Source organism: Megalops cyprinoides, chromosome 6 (assembly GCF_013368585.1).
Source record: "Megalops cyprinoides isolate fMegCyp1 chromosome 6, fMegCyp1.pri, whole genome shotgun sequence".
Taxonomy (NCBI): Eukaryota; Metazoa; Chordata; class Actinopteri; order Elopiformes; family Megalopidae; genus Megalops; species Megalops cyprinoides.
The window spans coordinates 18,428,157-18,449,533 of record NC_050588.1 but is presented as its reverse complement, the minus strand read 5'-3'; the positions used below and the strand labels follow the sequence as shown (position 1 = coordinate 18,449,533).

General features: G+C 44.8%; 1 protein-coding gene across 2 annotated transcripts; it reads right to left on the bottom strand.

Moving 5' to 3' along the window:
• Nucleotides 1-3,468: 3,468 nt before the first annotated feature.
• On the bottom strand, nucleotides 3,469-19,942 carry LOC118779404 (regulator of G-protein signaling 19-like). Of its 2 annotated transcripts, none has more exons than XM_036531504.1 (5): nucleotides 19,809-19,942; nucleotides 9,119-9,234; nucleotides 7,238-7,312; nucleotides 6,181-6,415; nucleotides 3,469-4,960 (listed from the first exon to the last, which is right to left on the bottom strand). In XM_036531504.1, exons 1-5 carry the CDS (start codon nucleotides 19,863-19,865, stop codon nucleotides 4,772-4,774), a joined length of 672 nt encoding a protein of 223 aa, XP_036387397.1. In that variant the 5' UTR covers nucleotides 19,866-19,942; the 3' UTR covers nucleotides 3,469-4,771. The 2 variants fall into 2 exon arrangements, with proteins under 2 accessions (XP_036387397.1, XP_036387398.1); XM_036531505.1 differs by lacking the exon at nucleotides 19,809-19,942 and adding an exon at nucleotides 15,645-15,714.
• Between the last annotated feature and the right edge of the window lie 1,435 nt (nucleotides 19,943-21,377).

The following is a 21,377-nucleotide window of genomic DNA, read 5'->3' as shown; positions in this document are numbered from 1 at the left end:
AGACTGAATCAAAAAGAAATCAAATTTGGTCCTGATGTTTATCCATTCATATTTTCCAAACATAACTGATTCTTTTAAACATCACAAATATCAATAAATAACTGTTCCTTTCACCTTTAACTTTTGAAACATTGCTGTTAATGGCACTACTCTGGTATTTTGGCAAATGTAACAAGACTGTTTGGATAAAGTCAGAAAACTGACTTTTTGGCCAGCAAGCGAAGAGGCCATTGCTTTCCATGTACACAAAAAGAGAATATGGACGGTTTGATGTGAATTTAAAATCTCTTTAATCGCTTCCTTTCAAGTTAAACCCAAAAAACTACCTGGCCTGCTTACAGATATGAATTCACTGAACATGTGCTAAACTGAGGACAAATATAAACTTTTGGCAACAAATTGTATAACTCTAATGTCAATTTCTAAGTATTCAAAATCTGATTCTGTATATAGTATATACATAATATGAGTGTGTGGATAAGCAACACCACACGCACACACTAAGCATGGTCACAGCAACTTTGACTCTGCTAATGGCTGCAAGACTGCCATCTTGTGGATAAAAGGTGTAACAACAAAAATCAAGGCAAGCGCAAGGCTGTAAGTTGCAGAGGAAAGGTCCTGTACCTGCAGCTGATCACCACAGCAATCCACAGACAGCACTTCTGGGCATTTAACTACTGTCTGTATACTCATTTAACAAGCAGATGCTGCAAGACAGGCAGATGTGGCTAAGGGAAGATGGACAGACAGACACTAAGCAGCCAGGGCTGTTTGTAAAGCCATTACATCAAAACAAGCTGACAGTTTATGTGGGAACATAGAGAGAGCACTGAAATACTACAGGCTACAGGTATGCATACACGTGCGCACACACCTGTCCGAGTCTGTTTCCATGTGCAGTGTGAAAGAGTTATAGGGGGGCATGTTCATTTCGGCAGGCAGTGTGCCCACACACAGTTTCACATGGACCCTGTCTCTGGAGTATGAGGCCTGGACCAGGTGTACTGGACCTCACCAGCACAGAGCCATCAGAGGTTTTTTCTCCTAAATGCCCCTGATGACTGTCAATTCTGCTGAACTTACACAGTAAGCACTAATTTAAACTTACACAAGAACACATTGCTACTTGGCACTTACTGTTTGTGTAATCACACAGGTGTGACAGCATGCATGTTAGACACGCCTGGATATTATACAGGAACTACACTGTGATCACATACCTTTGTACAACCTTTCTGTCTCCAAGAATGGGATAGCATTGAAAATAGCACCAGTTGCCTCTTTAGAAACCCCTTTAATGATATACACTTACATAAGTAGATATTAAAACTTATTTTTCATGTTTTCAAATAGCTTATAAGAGTATAATGCCACTTTCAGTACTTCTCTAACCCAATTCAATGTAAACACCAAGCTCATTTGATTGGACAAGAATGAATCCATGAAGTAGACATAGAAATACTACATTGGCCAAAACTTTATCAGATTTGCAAAACACTATTCTGTCCTACATGGTCTCAAATATGGACTCTGCCAGAGGACATTCTAGAACAGCAGCTTCCGTTGCAGATGACAGGTTAATTTGGACGTCAAGAGATACCACCTCCATCCTAGCTGAAATGGCAGTACATCTCTAGTGCAATGGGACGCTGTTTTTGTGCGATTCAATTTAGAAACTCATTTCTCTGCAGTGGACTCTGTCCTGGTTCTCACAGAATTTGTCTATTGCAAAACAAGCTTCTTCCACAAGGGCATCAATAATCACCCTCTGGAGAAAAACAACATTCTTTACTCTTATCAGCCAATACATCGGTGATAAAGGCCTGAAATTAACTTCATATCACTGAGAAACAATTTTTCTAAACTGAGGGAAAGTGCTCGTAGGACATGCAAAGAGCATATCGTGCAGGTGTCCCATCTGAGGGTGACCAATACAGTATACTGTAAAGTTGGTGTGTCTAAACAAATAACTTCCCTGGGCTTTACTGTATCACAGAGCAGCTCCAGTAGCCCTTGATGACACATCTTGATTGGTTCTAAATCAATCCTTATCTTCCTTATAAGTCACCACTACTTACATTTCTTATTTTACAATGCAGCATGATCACCCCACACTCACAGTCTCTCTCACTAAGGCAGCTGCTGTCAAAGGAAGCACCTTACATGAAGGGAGGGGGGGGGGTCCTTAAACATGGATCTCCTACGGCATCAAACCTATCAAGGACACTAAGCAGGACACAGTGTCTAAACCTCACCAGGACTCTGTGCTGGACAAGGAGCAGCTCACCAGGACTCCATGCTGGACAAGGTATTTTCATTAATCCAGCACTGTCTCCTGTTCAAGCTGGATAAGGCAAACACTCTGAGACTGGCTGTATTTCCCCCATTACTTGTTACAACTTACATTAACTGCTTTTTGTGGCTTCTGAGCAGCGGTGTAACATAGTGGTTAGAGAGCTGAGAACACAATGAGAAAAGAGCGAGGTCCAGGTTTTTAAAGCCTTCTCTGAATAAGCTATGTGTGGTTAGATAAGAAACTATGGGAACAGGGAGGACATTCTAACAGTGCTTTTGATAAAATCACTATTCTGCAAACAACAGTTGCAGTTAACACACTGCTAGACCCTGCTGATGTTCATGTTTATGGATTTATTTCAGAAATATACATACATAGATATGTCTATGAAATTGGCATGTACTTTTATTTTTTACCATTCCAAAGAAGGGAAAAGTGTCCATCTTAAACATGGCACAAAAACAGATCAAATTGACTGTCTCAAAAGCTCAGGTGGCTGAGCAAAAAAGATACAATGGGTTAATCCAATGAGGGCAGGGAATTGAAACATTTGAAATATCAGCTATTGTTACAGTGTGCAGTGCAACCTGGTTGTGTCCAGCTTAACTGTAACTCATTTTAGATTACAGGCAAGAGTCGTCTTGGTGATTTGACCAGGACCTCCCATAGGGAACAGCAGTGGACCAGGCATACCGAGGGGGGCCAGTTTGTACTGGAAATGAATCACAGACTTTATTTGATTTGACTATTCCAGGATGGACACCACAGGTTCGACCGGCGCAACGTTTGACAAGCAAGGAAAAAATGTGAAATGTGAAAATAATAATGTGAAAAACAAATTGTCTTATTACTAACCAGGTACAGCAGCAAATAACATAAAGCACAATGTTGGGTGTGCTTTATGACAATCAAAAACGACAGGTGTTACACAAAACGCACAATTAGATTGGCTGTACAAATGCCAAGTAAGCAAGCAGGCAGGCAGGCAGGCAGACATGTGCGCACACGCGCACACACACAGACACACACACACATACACACATACACACACACACACATACACACACACACACACACACACACACACACACACACACACACACACACACACACACACACACGCATACACACGCATACACACATACACACATACACACACACACACATATACACACATACACACACACACATATACACACTCTGTAACTAAGGCGCTGTTTTCAGGCCCTCTTTGCAAATGTGTCTGATGCTTTGTGCTCTGATGCTCTGATGCATGGTTCCCCGGTATCCCACAAACCCCCTGAATCCACAGTAAAACTGAGGCATTTCCATTGCCTATCTCTGTGAGAGACGGATCAGGTTTGTTCCCTGGGGCTCCCCACACACAGACACTGAACTACACATCAACACTATAACATTGTAATAACAATGTGCGGATGCTGGGATCAATAATGCTGCTCACGGACCTATACACGAACACTGTAACATTGTAATAATGTTGTGTATCTCCTACAGGCACCAGAAAGCTGAACCCTCTGATGTCCTGCCAAACCAATCACACAGCATTTCTATATGAGTCCATCTAAATGCTGACCCATTAAATGACATCAGCGTTAGAATGTCCCATCATTTACTCACGCGTTGAGTAAGAATGTAGCTAAAGGCTTAAAAACAAAGGATTCTGACCCTATCACCTCACATAGCTCTCTAAATCGAAACAGTAACATTCTGGATGTTTGGCAGCCTCAGATACAGCGCAGATACAACAGGGAAACAGAAGAAACTTCAGAGGAGCTGAGATTCCAAAGGACAGGAGGAGGAGCCTTACTGCAGCGGTACCCTGGCCACCTGCCTGTGTCTGCACTCATGTGCATGGGTGTGTGTGTGCGCGCGTATGTGCAGGGAACCAGAAGAAAAAAATAAAATCACAGAATGTGAGCTTGTAATTCAGTAGTTGGCGGTGCACTAGCTGTTGCCACGGGGACAGCAGTTAAAAACACAGTTTCCATGAACAGTCCTGTGTCTCCCAGCCAGAAGTCTATGTTTAACGGCAGATATCAGTGATCACAACAGAAAAAAACATACACTCTCATAAAAATCTCAAAATGGACACTTGTTCTGTCCTTTAGTGGTTGTGCAGACAGAATACAACACAGAGGCAGAGTGGAGGAGAGAAAGAGCGATGGAGAGAGGGAGAGAAAAAAAAAGAACAGTGCTCAGCATGGGGTGGAGTGGGTATGGGCCTATGGTTCACTGGAGGCTGGAGCAGGAGCGGCCTACGGTTCAGTGGGTGCTTGAGTGGGTATGAACTGTGGTTCGGTGGATACGCAAGTGAGCATGACCTATGGTTGAGAGGAGACTGGAGTGGGCATGACGTGCGGTTTAGAGGAGACTGGAGTGGGCGTGGCTTGTGGTGGAGGGGCTGCGGGTAGGCGTGGCTTGTGGTTGAGGGGTTGCTGGGGTTTGCGTGTCCTATGACTCAGAGGAGGAGCAGGAGCCATTCAGCAGGAGGGATTTGTATATGGAGGAGTTGAGGAACCTGGGGTAGGAGTCTCTGTGCATGAGTGTGTAGATCTGAAGCTGGGCGTCCTCAAAGGTGTGGGTCGTGGGATCCTGCATCTTCCTGTTTATCATCTCCCGCACCCGAGAGTCCAGGCTCACCTGGGGAGGGGAAGAGAGGAACAAAGAGAGGGACGCAGAGGGAAGACGAGAGAAAGACAAGGAGACAGAGATACGCATTACACTCTTTTCACTCTAAATGAAAATCTTGATTTTCATGCTCTGTACAATCCCCCAATGTTGGGCCCCATGTAAAGATGAAACAGCATGCAGACAAAGCATTACAGAGAGGGGTCGCTGCATGAACATGGGAAACCCTCCCCTTTTAGAAGCCCTGCACCCAAACTACCTCCAGTGGGGCAGCTGAGTCTCCTGGGAGATGAAGGCTAAATACACAAGGACTGAAGTATGGCTGTACAAGCCCGACTGTGCAGTTGAACTACAGCGGGCTTGGTTTGGTGCCCCCTGTTGGTAGGTCAGGGAAGCACAATGCCCAGCGGAACCTCAATGTTTGTACGCCACATGAAAAATGAAATGTTTTGTGCTGCCTCTCTTAAGCCGTCACAATTATTCTCCCAGAAAATGCCGTTATCCTCTGCTGATGCTTACGACGGAGACATTGCTGTCATGTTCCAGGAATGCAGAGTCAATGTTGTGTGAGGAATTCCTCTCCCGCAACTCACTAAAGCTGCTGGGACACACAAAACTCCAAGGTGATTTCTCCCTCACCCCATCTACAATGCGTGTGTGTGTGTGTGTGCGCGTGCATGCATTACACTACATTAGCTCAACACAGGCTCTTATCCCGAGAACCTTATATAGCTTACTTATTTATGCTGCTGGATATTCAGATACTTGGACATTGGACCTGGAAATTCCTGCAACTCAGGTTAAGTACCTTGGCCAACAGCACTGGCCCACCTGGGAATAAAACTGACAGCCACTAAGCTAGGAGTCCTGTTCCTTACCACTGCTCCACACTGCTACCCCACTGCATGCACATACAGGAGAAAACGTGTGTGTTCTTGTGTGTATACATGTGAGTGCACGAGCGTGAGATAAAATATGACTGAACTACGTACACGTGAGGGGCATATCTGTGGGGGGTGGGGGTACTTCCCTTGTGCTTTTTGCTAAACACCTTGAGCAGTAACAGCCTCCTCCTCTCTAAGAAGCACATAGATAATAGAGAGAACACAGGCTTGGATGAGGGGTGGGGTCTATCGCTGTGCCTTTAAGGTAACGTGGCAGCAGCTCCAGTGAACATGTAAGACGTGTTACAACCAAACTGGAAGCGCGCTGTTTGGGGGAGAGCAGGCTACCTCCTTGGGAGACAGTATGGAGACGTAGTCCTCGTAGATGAGGCGGGCCTTCTCCTGGATGGACGTCTTGTTGTACTCCTGCTTCAGGTCCTCGCAGGCGAGCCAGAACAGCAGGTTGTCCTCGCTGTACTCTGTGCGCAGGAACTGCCGGAAGAGGTTTCTCCCTGCAGCGCTCCTCATCAGACGCTCGAAGGACTGCGCCCACTGGCGTACTTCCTCTGCAGACGGCTTCGTGCTACGGAGGTACACACAGCACTGAGCACACCTATACCACTGAGAGCGCATACACACCTATACATACAAACATCACACTGAAAACATACGCATACACCTATACCACTGAGAGCGCATACACACCTATACATACAAACACGACACTGACCACATACGCTCACCTATACCACTGAGAGCGCATACACACCTATACATACAAACATCACACTGAAAACATACGCATACACCTATACCACTGAGAGCACATACACACCTATACATACAAACATCACACTGAAAACATACGCATACACCTATACCACTGAGAGCACATACACACCTATACATACAAACACGACACTGACCATACACACACACACCTATACCACTGAGAGCACATACACACCTATACATACAAACACGACACTGACCACATATGCACACCTATACCACTGAGAGCGCATACACACCTATACATACAAACATCACACTGAAAACATACGCATACACCTATACCACTGAGAGCGCATACACACCTATACATACAAACACGACACTGACCACATATGCACACCTATACCACTGAGAGCACATACACACCTATACATACAAACATGACACTGACCATACACACACACACACCTATACCACAGACCACACACACACACACCAATACACACAGATGTACACTCAGTCATTTGTGTTTAGGGTTTACAGTTTTGTGTGTATGTGGGGATATATGCAAGTATGTGAGTGTGCGCGCATGTGTGCATGTTCACAGTACAGTGTGTGAGTGAGTATGCAAGTGTGTAAATGTGTGTTCACAGCGTGTGTGTGTTCTCACCACGCTTCACAGTTACTAATGGTCTCCAGCTTGGTCTCCTGACTCTTCCTCCTGGCTCGTCGCTCCTCTTCACTCCTACAGAGACACTGCAGAGTGGTAAAACAGCACCACAATACACACAGACATACACACATACTGTCATAGAGACACATATAAACACACACTCACATATAAACACATTCACAAACATGCACAAATTCATACACTCATATGTACAAACACAAACATACTTTCACACACACATACACACACAAACACTTACGTGGACACATGCATACCCACTCACATGGACACACACCCACACACATACACAAATGCACACACTCACTCAGACGGACACACACAAACTGCATTCAAGATAAACCGGCTGAGTAAGATAAGATATTTATCAATACTTTCCATAATCTTTCTATGTGGTTTGAATCTGGTGTTAAAAACTGTACCGTCATTTCACACACATTTAAAACATTTCAAATCTAATGCATAAAGGAGGACTAACTAACTATCTCATACAAGTCATGACTCAAACTAATATGCCACCTCACAAATAAGAATATATACAAACTAGCCATCTCACATACACTATATGGACAAAAGTATTCGGACGCCTGACCTTTACACCAACAGGGACTTTAATGACATTATATTCAAATACATATACTTTAATATGGAGCCCCCTTTTGCAGCTATAACAGCTTCCACTCTTCTTGGAAGGCTTTCCACAAGATTTTGGAGTGTTTCTGTGGGAATTTGTCCCCATTCATTCTGTAGAGCATTTATGAGGTCAGGTACTGATGTTGGATGAGAAGGCCTGGCTTGCAATCTCCATTCCAGTTCATCCCAAAGGTGCTCGATGGGGTTGAGGTCAGGGCTCTGTGCGGGCCAGTCAAGTTCTTCCACACCAAACTCATCAAACCATGTCTTTATAGTCCTTGCTTTGTGCACTGGGGCACAGTCATGTTGGAATAGAAAAGGGCCTTCCCCAAACTGTTGCCACAAAGTTGGAAGCATAGCATTGTCCAAATTGTCTTGGTATGCTGAAGCATTAAGATTGCCCTTCACTGGAGATAAGGGGCCTAGCCCAAACCCTGAAAAATAGGTGTGGCCAAATACTTTTGTCCATATAGTGTACATAAGGGAAGGATGTAAAGAAAATGTTAGGTAAGAACATACAGGTCAAGTAAAGGTGATGTAAGGTAAGCCTGTTAAGGTCAGGTAAAGGTAATGTAATGTCAGAATGTAAAGGCAATGTACTGTTATCAAAGACAGGTATACAGGTGTCATGAGCAGTCACAAGAGAAGTCACAACAAACTCAATCTTTATTTCAAAGTGCCAGTCAGGTCTCATTCAGTGAACCATTAACAAAGACTGATGGGTGAAATAATTAGCTAAACCCCGCAGCTTGCCAAAATTTCACCCGTTTCCTGTTTTTGTGATGATCAGAAAGAACATGTTTATTACTTTGTCATGGCGACCTTTGGCAGGATGTTGAGGGAAATGCTTCTTCGTGAAAAGTTTGCAGATTATCACTATTACAAAGTGGCCTGGCACTTACAAACATCTCCTACACACATGCACACAGAGTACATGAAAATCCACATGCACTCACAGCTCCTATGTACAGGCCAAACAAATGTGGTTTTGCTTTGCTTAGCCACCACAAAAATCGCCACTCAGAGAAAGAGTATTCTTACAGATAAGACCAACAGAAATACAGAAACACACACACACAGACACACACACACAGACACACACACACACACACACACACACACACACACACACACACACAGTGAGTGAGCGAGCCGTGCCCGTGTGAGTGTATTTACCTGCTGCCACACGAGCGGCGCATTGGCAGGGTAAGAGAGTGCAGGACGTACCATGAGCAGCTACAGCAGCAGCACCAGCACAGGCAGCAGGCATTGGGCCGCTGTGTGGACGGGCCTTCATTCTGCACCATCACAGCGTCCTGCTCTGCTGGGACAGGGCCTGTGTACTGAGAGACACACAGACACACATGTGCTTTTTACTGTCACAGACACACACAAGGCCGCGTAATACTGTTTTACACACACACACACACACACACACACACGCGTGCATATTCTCTATAGTGTTACATACATACACAAGCCTGTTTATTCCTATTATATACAAAGACACATGTGCTTTTTACTGTCACAGACATACACAAGGCTGTGTAATACTGTTTTACACACACACACACACACACACACACACACTCTGCAATGTTACATACACACACAAGCCTGTTTATTCCTATTATATACAAACACACGTGCTTTTTACTGTCACATACATACACAAGGCTGCATAATACTGTTTTACACACACACACACACACACACACACACACACACACACACACACACACACACACACACACACACACTCACTCTGCAATGTTACATACATACACAAGCCTGTTTATTCCTATTATATACAAACACACTTTTATCATTTATCATATTTATTTATGCAAGGAAGCACCTGCCAGAATGGCTACTGACACTGCAAATTTAACCCGCCAGGGAGAAAATCCACCTGCATTGGCAGGCTGGCAGGTGTTCATTTCAGACTCTGGCACAGTGTTAATTTTTAGCTGTAGGACACTGCACTGACTAGGTCAATGTCCTGCATTGGGAGAACAGGCTTCCCTGGGCCTGAGGTGACCCTGACTGAGAGCCCTGCCCTCTGGACGTGACTGTGAGAAAAAAAACACCCAAACACACTTCCTCAAGGCCTCACTCAGCTGCTGCTTCTGACACATCGTGTGTCATGCAGCGTGCAGTGTGTCGAATCAACACACCTGCGTGTTAACGGGGTCAAGTGTATAACAGTGTAAAGGCTACAACTGTGTATCGACACGCCTTTGCTCAGGCAGGGGTGTTCTCGTGTGTGTGAGAGAGAGCGTGTGCGTGAGAGAGCGCGTGTGTGTGTGAGAGAGAGCATGTGCGTGAGAGAGAGCGTGTGTGTGAGAGAGAGCGTGTGTGTGAGAGAGAGCGTGTGTGTGAGACAGAGCGTGTGCGTGTGTGTGAGAGAGCATGTGTGTGTGTGTGAGAGAGCATGTGTGTGTGTGTGAGAGAGAGCGTGTGCGTGAGAGAGCGTGTGTGTGAGAGAGAGCGTGTGTGTGAGAGAGAGAGCGTGTGCGTGTGTGTGAGAGAGAGCGTGTGCATGTGTGTGAGAGAGCGTGTGTGTGTGTGAGAGAGAGAGCGTGTGTGTGAGAGAGAGCGTGTGCATGTGTGAGAGAGCGTGTGTGTGTGTGAGAGAGAGAGCGTGTGTGTGTGAGAGAGAGAGCGTGTGCGTGTGTGTGAGAGAGAGCGTGTGCGTGTGTGTGAGAGAGAGCGTGTGCGTGTGTGTGAGAGAGAGCGTGTGCGTGTGTGTGAGAGAGAGCGTGTGCGTGTGTGTGAGAGAGAGCGTGTGCGTGTGTGTGAGAGAGAGCGTGTGTGAGAGAGAGCGTGTGCGAGAGAGAGCGTGTGCGAGAGAGAGAGCGTGTGCGTGTGTGTGAGAGAGAGCGTGTGTGAGAGAGAGCGTGTGTGTGTGTGAGAGAGAGCGCGTGTGTGTGTGAGAGAGAGCGCGTGTGTGTGTGAGAGAGAGCGCGTGTGTGTGTGAGAGAGCGTGTGTGTGAGAGAGAGCGTGTGTGAGAGAGAGCGTGTGTGTGGGTGTGAGAGAGAGTGGGTGTGAGAGAGAGCGTGTGTGTGAGAGAGAGCATGTGTGTGAGAGAGAGCATGTGTGTGAGAGAGCGTGTGTGGGTGTGAGAGAGAGCGTGTGTGAGAGAGAGCGTGTGTGTGTGTGAGAGAGAGCGCGTGTGTGAGAGAGCGTGTGTGTGTGTGAGAGAGCGTGTGTGTGAGAGAGAGCGTGTGTGAGAGAGAGCGTGTGTGTGGGTGTGAGAGAGAGTGGGTGTGAGAGAGAGCGTGTGTGTGAGAGAGAGCATGTGTGTGAGAGAGAGTGTGTGAGAGAGCGTGTGTGGGTGTGAGAGAGAGCGTGTGTGTGTGTGAGAGAGAGCGTGTGCGTGTGTGTGTGGGTGTGAGAGAGAGTGTGTGTGTGTGAGACAGAGTATGTGTGAGAGAGAGCGTGTGCGTGTGTGTGTGTGAGAGAGAGCGTGTGCGTGTGTGTGTGTGGGTGTGTGTGTGAGAGAGAGTGTGTGTGTGAGAGAGAGCGTGTATGTGAGAGAGAGCGTGTGTGTGGGTGTGTGTGTGAGAGAGAGTGTGTGTGTGAGAGAGTGTGTGTGTGTGTGTGTGTGAGAGAGAGTGTGTGTGTGAGAGAGAGCATGTGCGTGTGTGTGGGTGTGTGTGTGAGAGAGAGCGTGTGTGTGAGAGAGCGTGTGGGTGTGTGTGTGTGAGAGAGCGTGTGCGTGTGTGAGAGAGAGCGTGTGCGTGTGTGAGAGAGAGCGTGTGCGTGTGTGAGAGAGAGTGTGTGTGTGAGAGAGAGCGTGTGCGTGTGGGTGTGTGGGTGTGCCCACGTGAGAGCATGCCTGCAAATGGAGCGTCGGAGATGAACAACAGCGATAAGACACATGCCCTCTCACCATTTCCTATTGCTACACGTCACACAGGAAACCCGGCTCAGAGCATTACATCTGCCTCCTCTAAACCGCGGCACCGCCTATCACGCAGCACTGATCGCAGCCTCCAGTACCTCTTTACACACACAGAGCCTCGCTCGTACCGGCTGACCCGGCCTGCCTGGTTTCCCGCTGCAGAATCCAGGTCTGCCACATGATAACTGCACGGAGAACAAAAGTGCATATGTTTCTATTTTGTAAATGATGTATTAGCCCGCTAGCTAATATTAAAAAATGCCAGTTGATATATTCTGTATTAACCCTGGTTAAAATGCAACTTCATAAATGTGAAGTTAGTGAAGCTGCACATCTTCCCCTCTCCCTCCAACAGTAACAGCTCTTTCCCACCAACAGCATGTCTCTTTCCCACCAATGGTAACAGCTGTCCCCCTACAACAGGATCACAGACCCCAACAGCATGTCTCTCCCTCCATCAGTATGCTTCCCTCGATGAAAGCACAACTCCTCTAGACTTAGAGCTGCTTTTCTCTCCTCTCATCCTCCATCCATCAGATATGAGACTTAAAACGTGGTGCCTTTTTAATCTCAACAGGTTTCAGAGTAGATCCTGTTTATTTTCCCTCTCTGAATAAGCGTGAAGAGAGCGGCTCCAAAAGGAGCCACCTTTGTGCAGTGATACAGCTTTGTTTAGGATCTCTGCTTTGACAATGTCCCTTTTTACCTTCAGACATTTTTCTCTGCAACTTGGGGTCGCTCCAAACATTAGCTGTTGGAATTCGCGGAGACGGCTGTGTACAGATAAACTCAGATGGCTCTGGACTGCCCTGGCGATCCCATTTGCACTCGCCTGATGTTAACAGTTTCTGTGAAAACAAACACCGCTCAAGGACACAGAAAAGCGAAACAGCATGCAGTTTGTTTTTCATACTTGCCACAGTAAAGCTGTTTCAAATTTCTTGGCCCTTCATACTTCTAAACACCAACATCTTTTCTTTTTTTGTTGTGTTGTAACAGTTAACCCTATATTTCATACAGTTTGTCCCAAAAATACAGCAGTGTTTCCCTCAGGTCTGAAATATACTTGTGGCGTTAGCTAGGCGAAAAGGGCCGACATTACCTGCCAGCACAAAAATGGTCTACTACATGTGACAAACAACAAATACATTTGACCTTTAACACATTTTGATTTATTGAATATTTCTATTAATTTCACATGCAATTATTGAGGCTTATGCATTTATTTATTGCCATTTCACGCTAAATGCTAACGTTGGCTAAGTTACCTGTGGTGCTGTGCGTCTCTCTTCCTCACTCCATATTCTCTTAAAATATTTTTGAATACTCATATCTGCTGAGTAAATGCATGAAAAATTAGTAGTCTAGCCTTAGCTGAAGTTAGTCTGTGTCTTTCTAACTGCCGTAGCCCGAAGAGAAAACAAATGATAATCTTATATTTAGCCAGGACAACTTTGCTGCGTGTTGCACAATGGTCAAGTTACATGTGCTGAATACACTCTTGAGTCTTGTAGAGCTACCAGCACAGCATAGTTGCCGCTTTCTTTCGTAGAATTCGAAGCTACTACCAAAGTCAGAGAACAATTACACAATAAGGAGAAAAGGGGTTGCTTTATCTGGTCCGTGCTTGTAAAATATCCACCGTGTCTGCGTCTTCTAACGTAATACCAGAGAACGTCTCTCTCTCTGTGTTTCTCTGCAGAGCATGTGTGATTGTCAGCAGACCCTTCTCGCGACAGCAGGATGAACAGGTAGAGGAGGGGTAGAGCGGGGAGAGATTGTCCACTGGTTAATCGATCGCGGATGGTGCCGCTCTCTCGGACGGATAAATAAAAATGCTACAACAAGTCGCCAAATATACCTGGGCGGCCCGCCCAAGTAAAGTCCATGTGTGGGAAACACTGTACAGTATGGCTTTTTTCCGAGATACAGCCAAAACAGTCTTTAACACTGATCTAGCTGGGGGACATATGCACTAATATCTACAGCCAGCGCCCACACCATCCTGCCAGCCTCTCATGCTGAACAGCTGAGGCTAAGTTGGGCTGCACCTGAGGACCTTCACACCAGACTGATGCTGGAGGTGATAATGGGCCAGCAGGGTGCTCTCTTCTCTCTGGGCCATGTAAAACCCAAGGGTGTTGTGCTTCAGATAAGATTTTAACTAAGGCCCTGATTCACTGTGGTCACAAAAGATCCCATGACACTTAACAAGAGTAGCAGTGTTAACCCTGGATCTCTGCATTTGGCCATCTACTCAGCCACCTACAGCTGACTGGTGGTCAACATTACGTATGGCCCAAAGCTCATGCAGTGAGTATACAGCAGTCATCCCACTTCAGATAATCAATGCAACAGGTACTACAAGACTGACAGCAAAATTTCTGCCATGTGCACAAACTCTTTAGCATCCCAACTCTGCAGGCTTTAGTCAATTCATAGCACAGGGTTTGAAGGAGCCTGGCATGCTGCACATTTCATATGTTTTTCCATCTGTAACTAAGCATGCGTCCAGCAGCAGTATGCCTGGGAAAAGGTATTAACCCAGCCCCCCCCCAGCTTTCCAGCCCTGACTGCTGCTCCCTGTAGCGGGATCCAGTGAGAACGAAGCTATCAGCAGCGTGGTCTGCGCTCTGAATCAGCACCAGATTAAATATTTCGAATTTCACAAAATCAGAAAATGGCTACATTTTTTGTGGCTCTGAGAATATACCTTGAAATAAAATTACCACTTGATTAAACCTGGCTAAAATGCAATTCAGTTTTTTTTTCCCCAAAAATATTTTGAAATATTTTTGGAATTTGAAATACATGAAATTTTAACTTGCATTATCAGGGTTTTATATCTGAGAAAAGGAAAGAAAAGAAAAGAATCACTGCTGAATCACTATTTCGTTTTTCTTATCAGCATTATTTCTTGGGGAAATAATTTTGTCTGATAAACTCCATTGGAAATGTACCGTACAGTGAGCTGAATGTACCACCTAGCTCATGTACGGCCTCGCTCTGAGGGGATGTACCTTCCACCAATGTGGCTGTGGGTCCCGCATTGTCATTAGCATGGCAAGAGTGGGAACAGGAGTGCAGCCAGGCTTTCAGACCCAGTGTAATTAAGCGTGCGGCAAAAGTGTCAAAACAAGCTCGTGAAACAAGTGCGTGGAGACCCAAAATGCAGAACCGTTGTGGCACAGCGCGCAACATCTCTGAAATATGTAAATACCTAAACAATTCAAAACTGTACATTTGACATTTAAAACAAAGGTCTGTTATCACCCTGCCTTAGATGAGTATCTTCCACAGTGCTTAACAGGAACTGGAGTTCACTGATAGGCCTATATGAAAATGAGGAAATGGGCTGTTTGAAACAAACAAGTAAGGCCCTTTATCAATATGCCACCCTGTGCGGTTGTTTAAGTCTAAGGTCAATCCTGACTGTCACCTGCAAGTGTGTAAAACTGGAGGCAATCACAGAGCCAGCCATCTTTAATCTCGTTACCGTCCACCTGCGCAATCCTATTAAGGGAAATGATTTTAAGCGGACTCTTCCCTGCGCTCAAAGCGTTGTCAGGCCAAGCCAATACAAAACAGGTATCAAACACTAATCAGCTCTGTTGTAATGGTGGGCTGATTAACTGGACAGGTGGGGGGAGTGTTTAACCTGCGAAGTTCAAATCTTGTTTAAGCTCTGGACATTCTCCTCGACAAATCCTTGAGCCGCCAACAGAGACGTGAGCGCACACAGCCGGGGACTGAGCATTATCCTTAGGATCCCACAATGGACACATGAGGTCAATTTCGACAAGTTTGCCTTTACCCTTCCATGAGCAGGAGAGAGATTCACTCACCCAATATGAAGACCTACAGCCTTAATCTATTCACACAGTGCTTTTGGCCAGTTCCTCAATCATGGCTTTTGAGATAGGAAGCCTTAAAAGACCTGTGCAAAAAGGAAAACATTTTTGTTATAACCCTAAGGATTGCCTTTAAACGCTACTTTTCATTTGTCATTTGCGTGACCCAAGCAGGTCGTTTTTGCGTCTCCTTTTTGCCGTGACCCCACCGGGCTTCCTTCCACACTGACGCGGCACTTGAGCAGAATGTTGCCATGGGCGATATCCCTGTGTGGCCGGGAAAACACCGAGGTGCCAGGGGATGTGCGAATGAGGCCCTCTGCGTTTGGTGCGGAGAGAGGCCTGTCTTCCCCGCAAAAGGGTGTGCCCTCACACCAGGAGGTGTTAAAACACTCAGCCCACGCTGAAGGAAGAGCAGCACTCACTCACAGCTTCTCGGGAGAGACTGGGCGTACAGCATATGGACTATGCACCACTTCTAAATACATGGTAGGTAATGTCGTTATATGCACACGTGTAATGCTAACATCACATACGTACATACATCTGCAGCACAGATCTGTACACATACACAGTCTGGACCTCGCATACAGGATGAAGGGAGAGGCAGAAAGAGAGAGAAACATCCATAAAGGGGAGGAGAGGGGGGAAGGCTGAGAAATCTGTAAATGAAGAATTCATTTCTATCGCAACCACAAATCCTATCTGGGAAGAGGGGTCTTTATGTGGTCAGGTTTATTCCACTAACATCTGGCCGAGAGATGAAAAATTAGTTCATAAATTCTTCACTGGAAACTGGTTCAAAGACCGTAAATGCACAATGATATGGGCTAAGTATGCGTGTTATACCGGAAAGACACACATTACCGATAATATCTACAATTATGCCTGCACCATGCACAGCAATAACTTGGCTGCTCCACCCACTCAGCCATACCACAGATTCAATAATTTACTATCATATCTTTATGAAAGTGCTACTTTTTGTGTTAAAATCAGATTTCCTGGGGAAGGAACTGTAGGTGGGGTGTCTTTGGGTGAAAAAAAAGATGCACACTACATGACCTCACTTTGGGAAGCCATCCAGTTTCCTTAATTGCAGGATCAACAACATTTGTAAGAAACACGTTACTCTCATCCTAAAAGGAAGCATCTTCAGAGATAACCTGAAGATGCAGGGTGCGCTGGCATGCAAAACTTTTTATCATAGCAGCAGACCCACAAAAAACAACACCCAAAACCATTTCCATTGGCTGTACTAGGGAGTTATATGGTAAATTTCTTGTACAAACTGGAATTGCATTTATAGAGCATATGGTAAATGGGTAGACTGTTCCAGCTCTACAGTGGAAAAGGGGCATGACGAGCCAGGCTGGTTCCAGCTCGACAGTACAAAAGGGGTTTAATGAGCATGGTTGGTTCCAGCTTGCTGCTTATTACTGCCCAGTATCTGTGCATACATTATTTTAGTCCAGTGCACAGTTTTCACACAACAGTGGTGTGCAGGTGTAAGCCCATTCATTGATCAGAATACTACGTTCTTAAACTTAACAGCTTAATTGCGAAGCACTGACACTAACAAGCAGAACATAGTTTGTTGTTATATGCAGCCGGGGGGCTGTATACTGCTTATACACACAACGGAGGAGCAGACATGTTGTGCCAGTCTGTGAAACAAAGATGGCAAGGCGAAAGCCAGAGCCAAGAGCTTCTGATTCAATAAAGAAATGCTTCCTGTGTTAACACAAAACAACATATTGTCTGAATCATTATTTGTGCAGGGGAAGCTGCTAACAGAAAGAAATGAGGACAGACAAGTCAGTGTATCTCCTGGGAGACGGGTCTCTTCACAATCAAACCCTAAGGGTCACTTGGCCACTCTTTGGCTCTACATGGGTAGGTGCTGGGTGCAGGCAGATATGTCTGGTTTGATTAAAAATTTTATATGTGCCGTCAAATCAAACCAACTTGCACAAGCTTGCCAGATACTGCACATTTTGTGTACTGACACAGCAGGCTAAATCATGATAGTGCTTTTGATGTTTCCAGGAGCTCCCAAATGAAAGCACTTTACATGGAAACCGGAATCTGTTCTCGAGGAGAGACTGATCATATGCCTGTGTAATGCCCAGCAGTCATTATGAGCTAGAACGCTAACAATGCAGATCAGCTGAGACTAGATAGACTAGGGAGATAACCACCAGTGCACAAAGAATGACAACTGGATTACTGTCAGGACACTGGGGTTACAAAACCAATGGATTTTTGTGATTACACTAAGCTACGTTTATTCTGCACACCAAAAGCTCTCCATGGGTGGGGTGACCAGATTTCCAAACCAGGAAAGAAGAAATATGGGAAATACACCCTTCATGCACGTACCTCTGTCAACAACACACAAAGTAAAATTCATTCTATAAACTTACTATATCACGCCCCTATTGTCAACAAATTCATAAAGCAGCTTCCTCTCTGAAAACATACTCAACGCTCAAGCTGAACATTGCTGCTGTAGCCTTGAGCAAGATCCTTGAGCCAAACTGCTTTGGTAAATACCAAACTGTAGCTATATGGTTGATAACTACACAATTATGGAAGTCGCTCTGGATAACAGCATCGGCTGAGCAAATGCAGTGTGAACTAATTGGCTCCCTTACTTCGTGGCAAATCGAACATTCGTCATTTCAACTTTCCATTATCTCCCGAGCGATGCCCTTCCTCTTTCCTTTTAAGGAGCGCGGTTCCGCAGACAGGCGCGGGGGAGCTCGCCCACAGCGCAGCTCCGCCACGCGACAGTGGGAGCCCCCCCAGCCTGGTGGGGGAGTGCGCGCGTAACCACCGCGCGCACCGAAAATTCATTCACACCGAGGTTTCGGGCAAGCGTCGTGAACGCGCTTACTACAAATCATCAGCGCAAAGGACGGTTTGCCGAAGCACACGTCTTTTCGGAAGGAAGACAAGCGATTCTGCCGAAGACGAAAAATATTAGCTGTAGCTGGCAAACAAACTACTGCACTATTTTAAAAATGCACTTATTCCGTTTCTTTATGGATGCATGTCGACAGAAACCTGACATTGCCACAGACGATTTCCATTAAGGTTGTTAGCCTACATGTTTTACACCGTAGGCAACATCAATTACCTGAGGGAGCGATTGGTACTGGTGCGAAGGAATTCACTCGCACGGCTGAAGCAGTGTGGTTCAAACATGCCTGATATTCAGTTCCCCTCCAAAATCGTACAGTCTAAGCAAATATCTAATTTGATGTAAAACCCGATGTACCTGTACGCATCGTACTGTGTTCTACCTGTCTACCTAACAGCAATCACTCGACATGCAAGCCAGCGATAACTGCAGCGCCTCCACAATGACATCCCGACTGGGTATGTGGAAAGCGTGAAAAAAGCCGAAACAACCAACTCTTTTAGGCAAAACTGTCCATTCACACAGCCGTTACTGCTAGCCAGCTACTCGCCACATATAGTCTACATGTGCTCGTCTCTCCCCAAATACTCGCTGACTGTATATTCAGAAAATAATTATATCAATTTCAAAGTGTAAATAACCTGTTAGCTAACTAACAGTCTGTATTACTGACACTTTAACTGAATAGTATTGTTAACTTGGTACATTCAAACATCAAAATCTTAGCCACGGTGTTGACACGGTCCCAGCATTTTTAAAGAGTGTATAGCTACATTGATGGGTAGTTTCTAACGATACGCAGACACAGTCATAAAGGACATAAAACACAAATAATTCGCAAGCATATTTCTTACCGCTACAGTTAAAGACTAGTTTAGCTAACTAGCTACATCCTCCCCTTGCAAACGAACACCGCGAAGTCAATGCGTTACGATGACAATTCCAGGAAAACCTCGCTCAAGATATGCATAATATATTAATGTCCAGAAACTTAACTAAACGCGGAGTTTGTCGGTAGCCATAAGATCTTAGAGAACTGGGGATCTGGAAAAAACCCAGCTTTACCCACTGGAATCACTAAACATCTTTCAAAACGGGAAAAGCCCACCATCCACAAGCTAGCCAGAGCGATAGCTAAGCTAACTGTACCTAACGCTAGCTTGCAAGCTAGCAAACCTCGCTAACCTTCTTGATTGAATAAATACGATAGTTAACGTTCCTATGATACTTACAATTTTTGCATTAAAATGATCTGGAGGGCGATAGCCGTTTCGTTTTCTGAAGCACATCCGTTCCTTTTACAGTTTTTTGGGATTTTGAATATCTTTTTTTTCACCCAAATGTTCCTGCTTCAGAATCGACACCCTTACAGGCAGACAGAAGGTGTGATGCGCATGCGCTTGGGCAGATGTTCCACTCCGGCTCGCGGAGAACTTCTTCAAGAATTACAATCGTAATTTCAACCGGACCGCATTTGCACCCAAAGCCAAGGGCGGAGTAATTAAGCACTATTTCCACTGATAATATAATGCAATAACATCATCACTAACACTACTAGAAATAAGTAATTACCGGTACTTTATCTAACCGCTACTATCACTGAAAAGACAAGTAAGAACCCACTAAAGAGTTGTGACTCTTTTTAAACCAGCATATCATAATAACAGAATTAAAATTAATATGAGTAATTTTATGGATGAATGGATGAATTTCTCGATGTATTCATTATTGTGTTGGATCATGTATTACACACGTGAATTGTACACAGAATGAAGCTAGTTACCTGTATGATATTGGGCAGGGTAAAAAACAGCGTCGTCATGTCTGAAGTTCCAGAAGGATATTTAAAATTGAGCTTTACTGTAACCGATGTCAAAATGCTATGTTGCTGAGAAGCCTCGTCCAGCATTTTCATTGTGAAAACATACATTATTATACATCATTATTAAATTATTGGTAGTTTTTCTCGGAAGTGTTTTTCTTTAATCATTGTCATTGTGTTAAGTGACCACAAAGCCCTGTAGTTTTGCCCCATGTTCCCGCTTCTGGTTGGAGTAGAATGTTACGCATTGAGTGTCCAGCAGGAGGCGCCAAACGCTGATAAAAGTAATAGCGAGACAGCACCGAATCACTTCCTGATGGCTGCACTACTGGCTTACGACATCGGTTCCACTTCTTCAATGTGGATCAACCAATCAATCAATCAATCAATCAATAAAACTATCTATCTATCTATCTATCTATCTATCTATCTATCTATCTATCTATCTATCTATCTATCTATCTAAGTATCAATCTATCTATCTATCTATCTATCTATCTATCTATCTATCTATCTATAATTGTTAGAATGTATGCATTAAAAGGAATAGTTTTATGAGAACTGACGCCGATTTTTCAGCTAATAATAATAATCTCATATCATTCAGGGCACACAATTTCCTTTTTTTCTGTAAATGTGGTCAGAGGGCAAATTATCTTCAATGACTCATTCAGGCTGGAGCACAATGTACAGCTCAAACAGAAAATTGGTTGTAACACAACTGGCATACTTGTAGGGAAGAGGCAGGGCTTAATGTTAGGTGGAAGGGGTGGGTGGGGTTATGTGAATTGAACAGATTAATTATGGTACTTTGTCAATGACACACAAGGTAATAAATACTGGAATAATACTTAAATGCCTTGATTCAATGTCAATTGAAGAAGAAAATGCTAGGACTCTCTCCCCCCCCTGTGACTTGGCGCATTCTGAGAAGAGTAGATATTGCCAGAGAAGAATCCACATAGATTGTTTCTGTTGT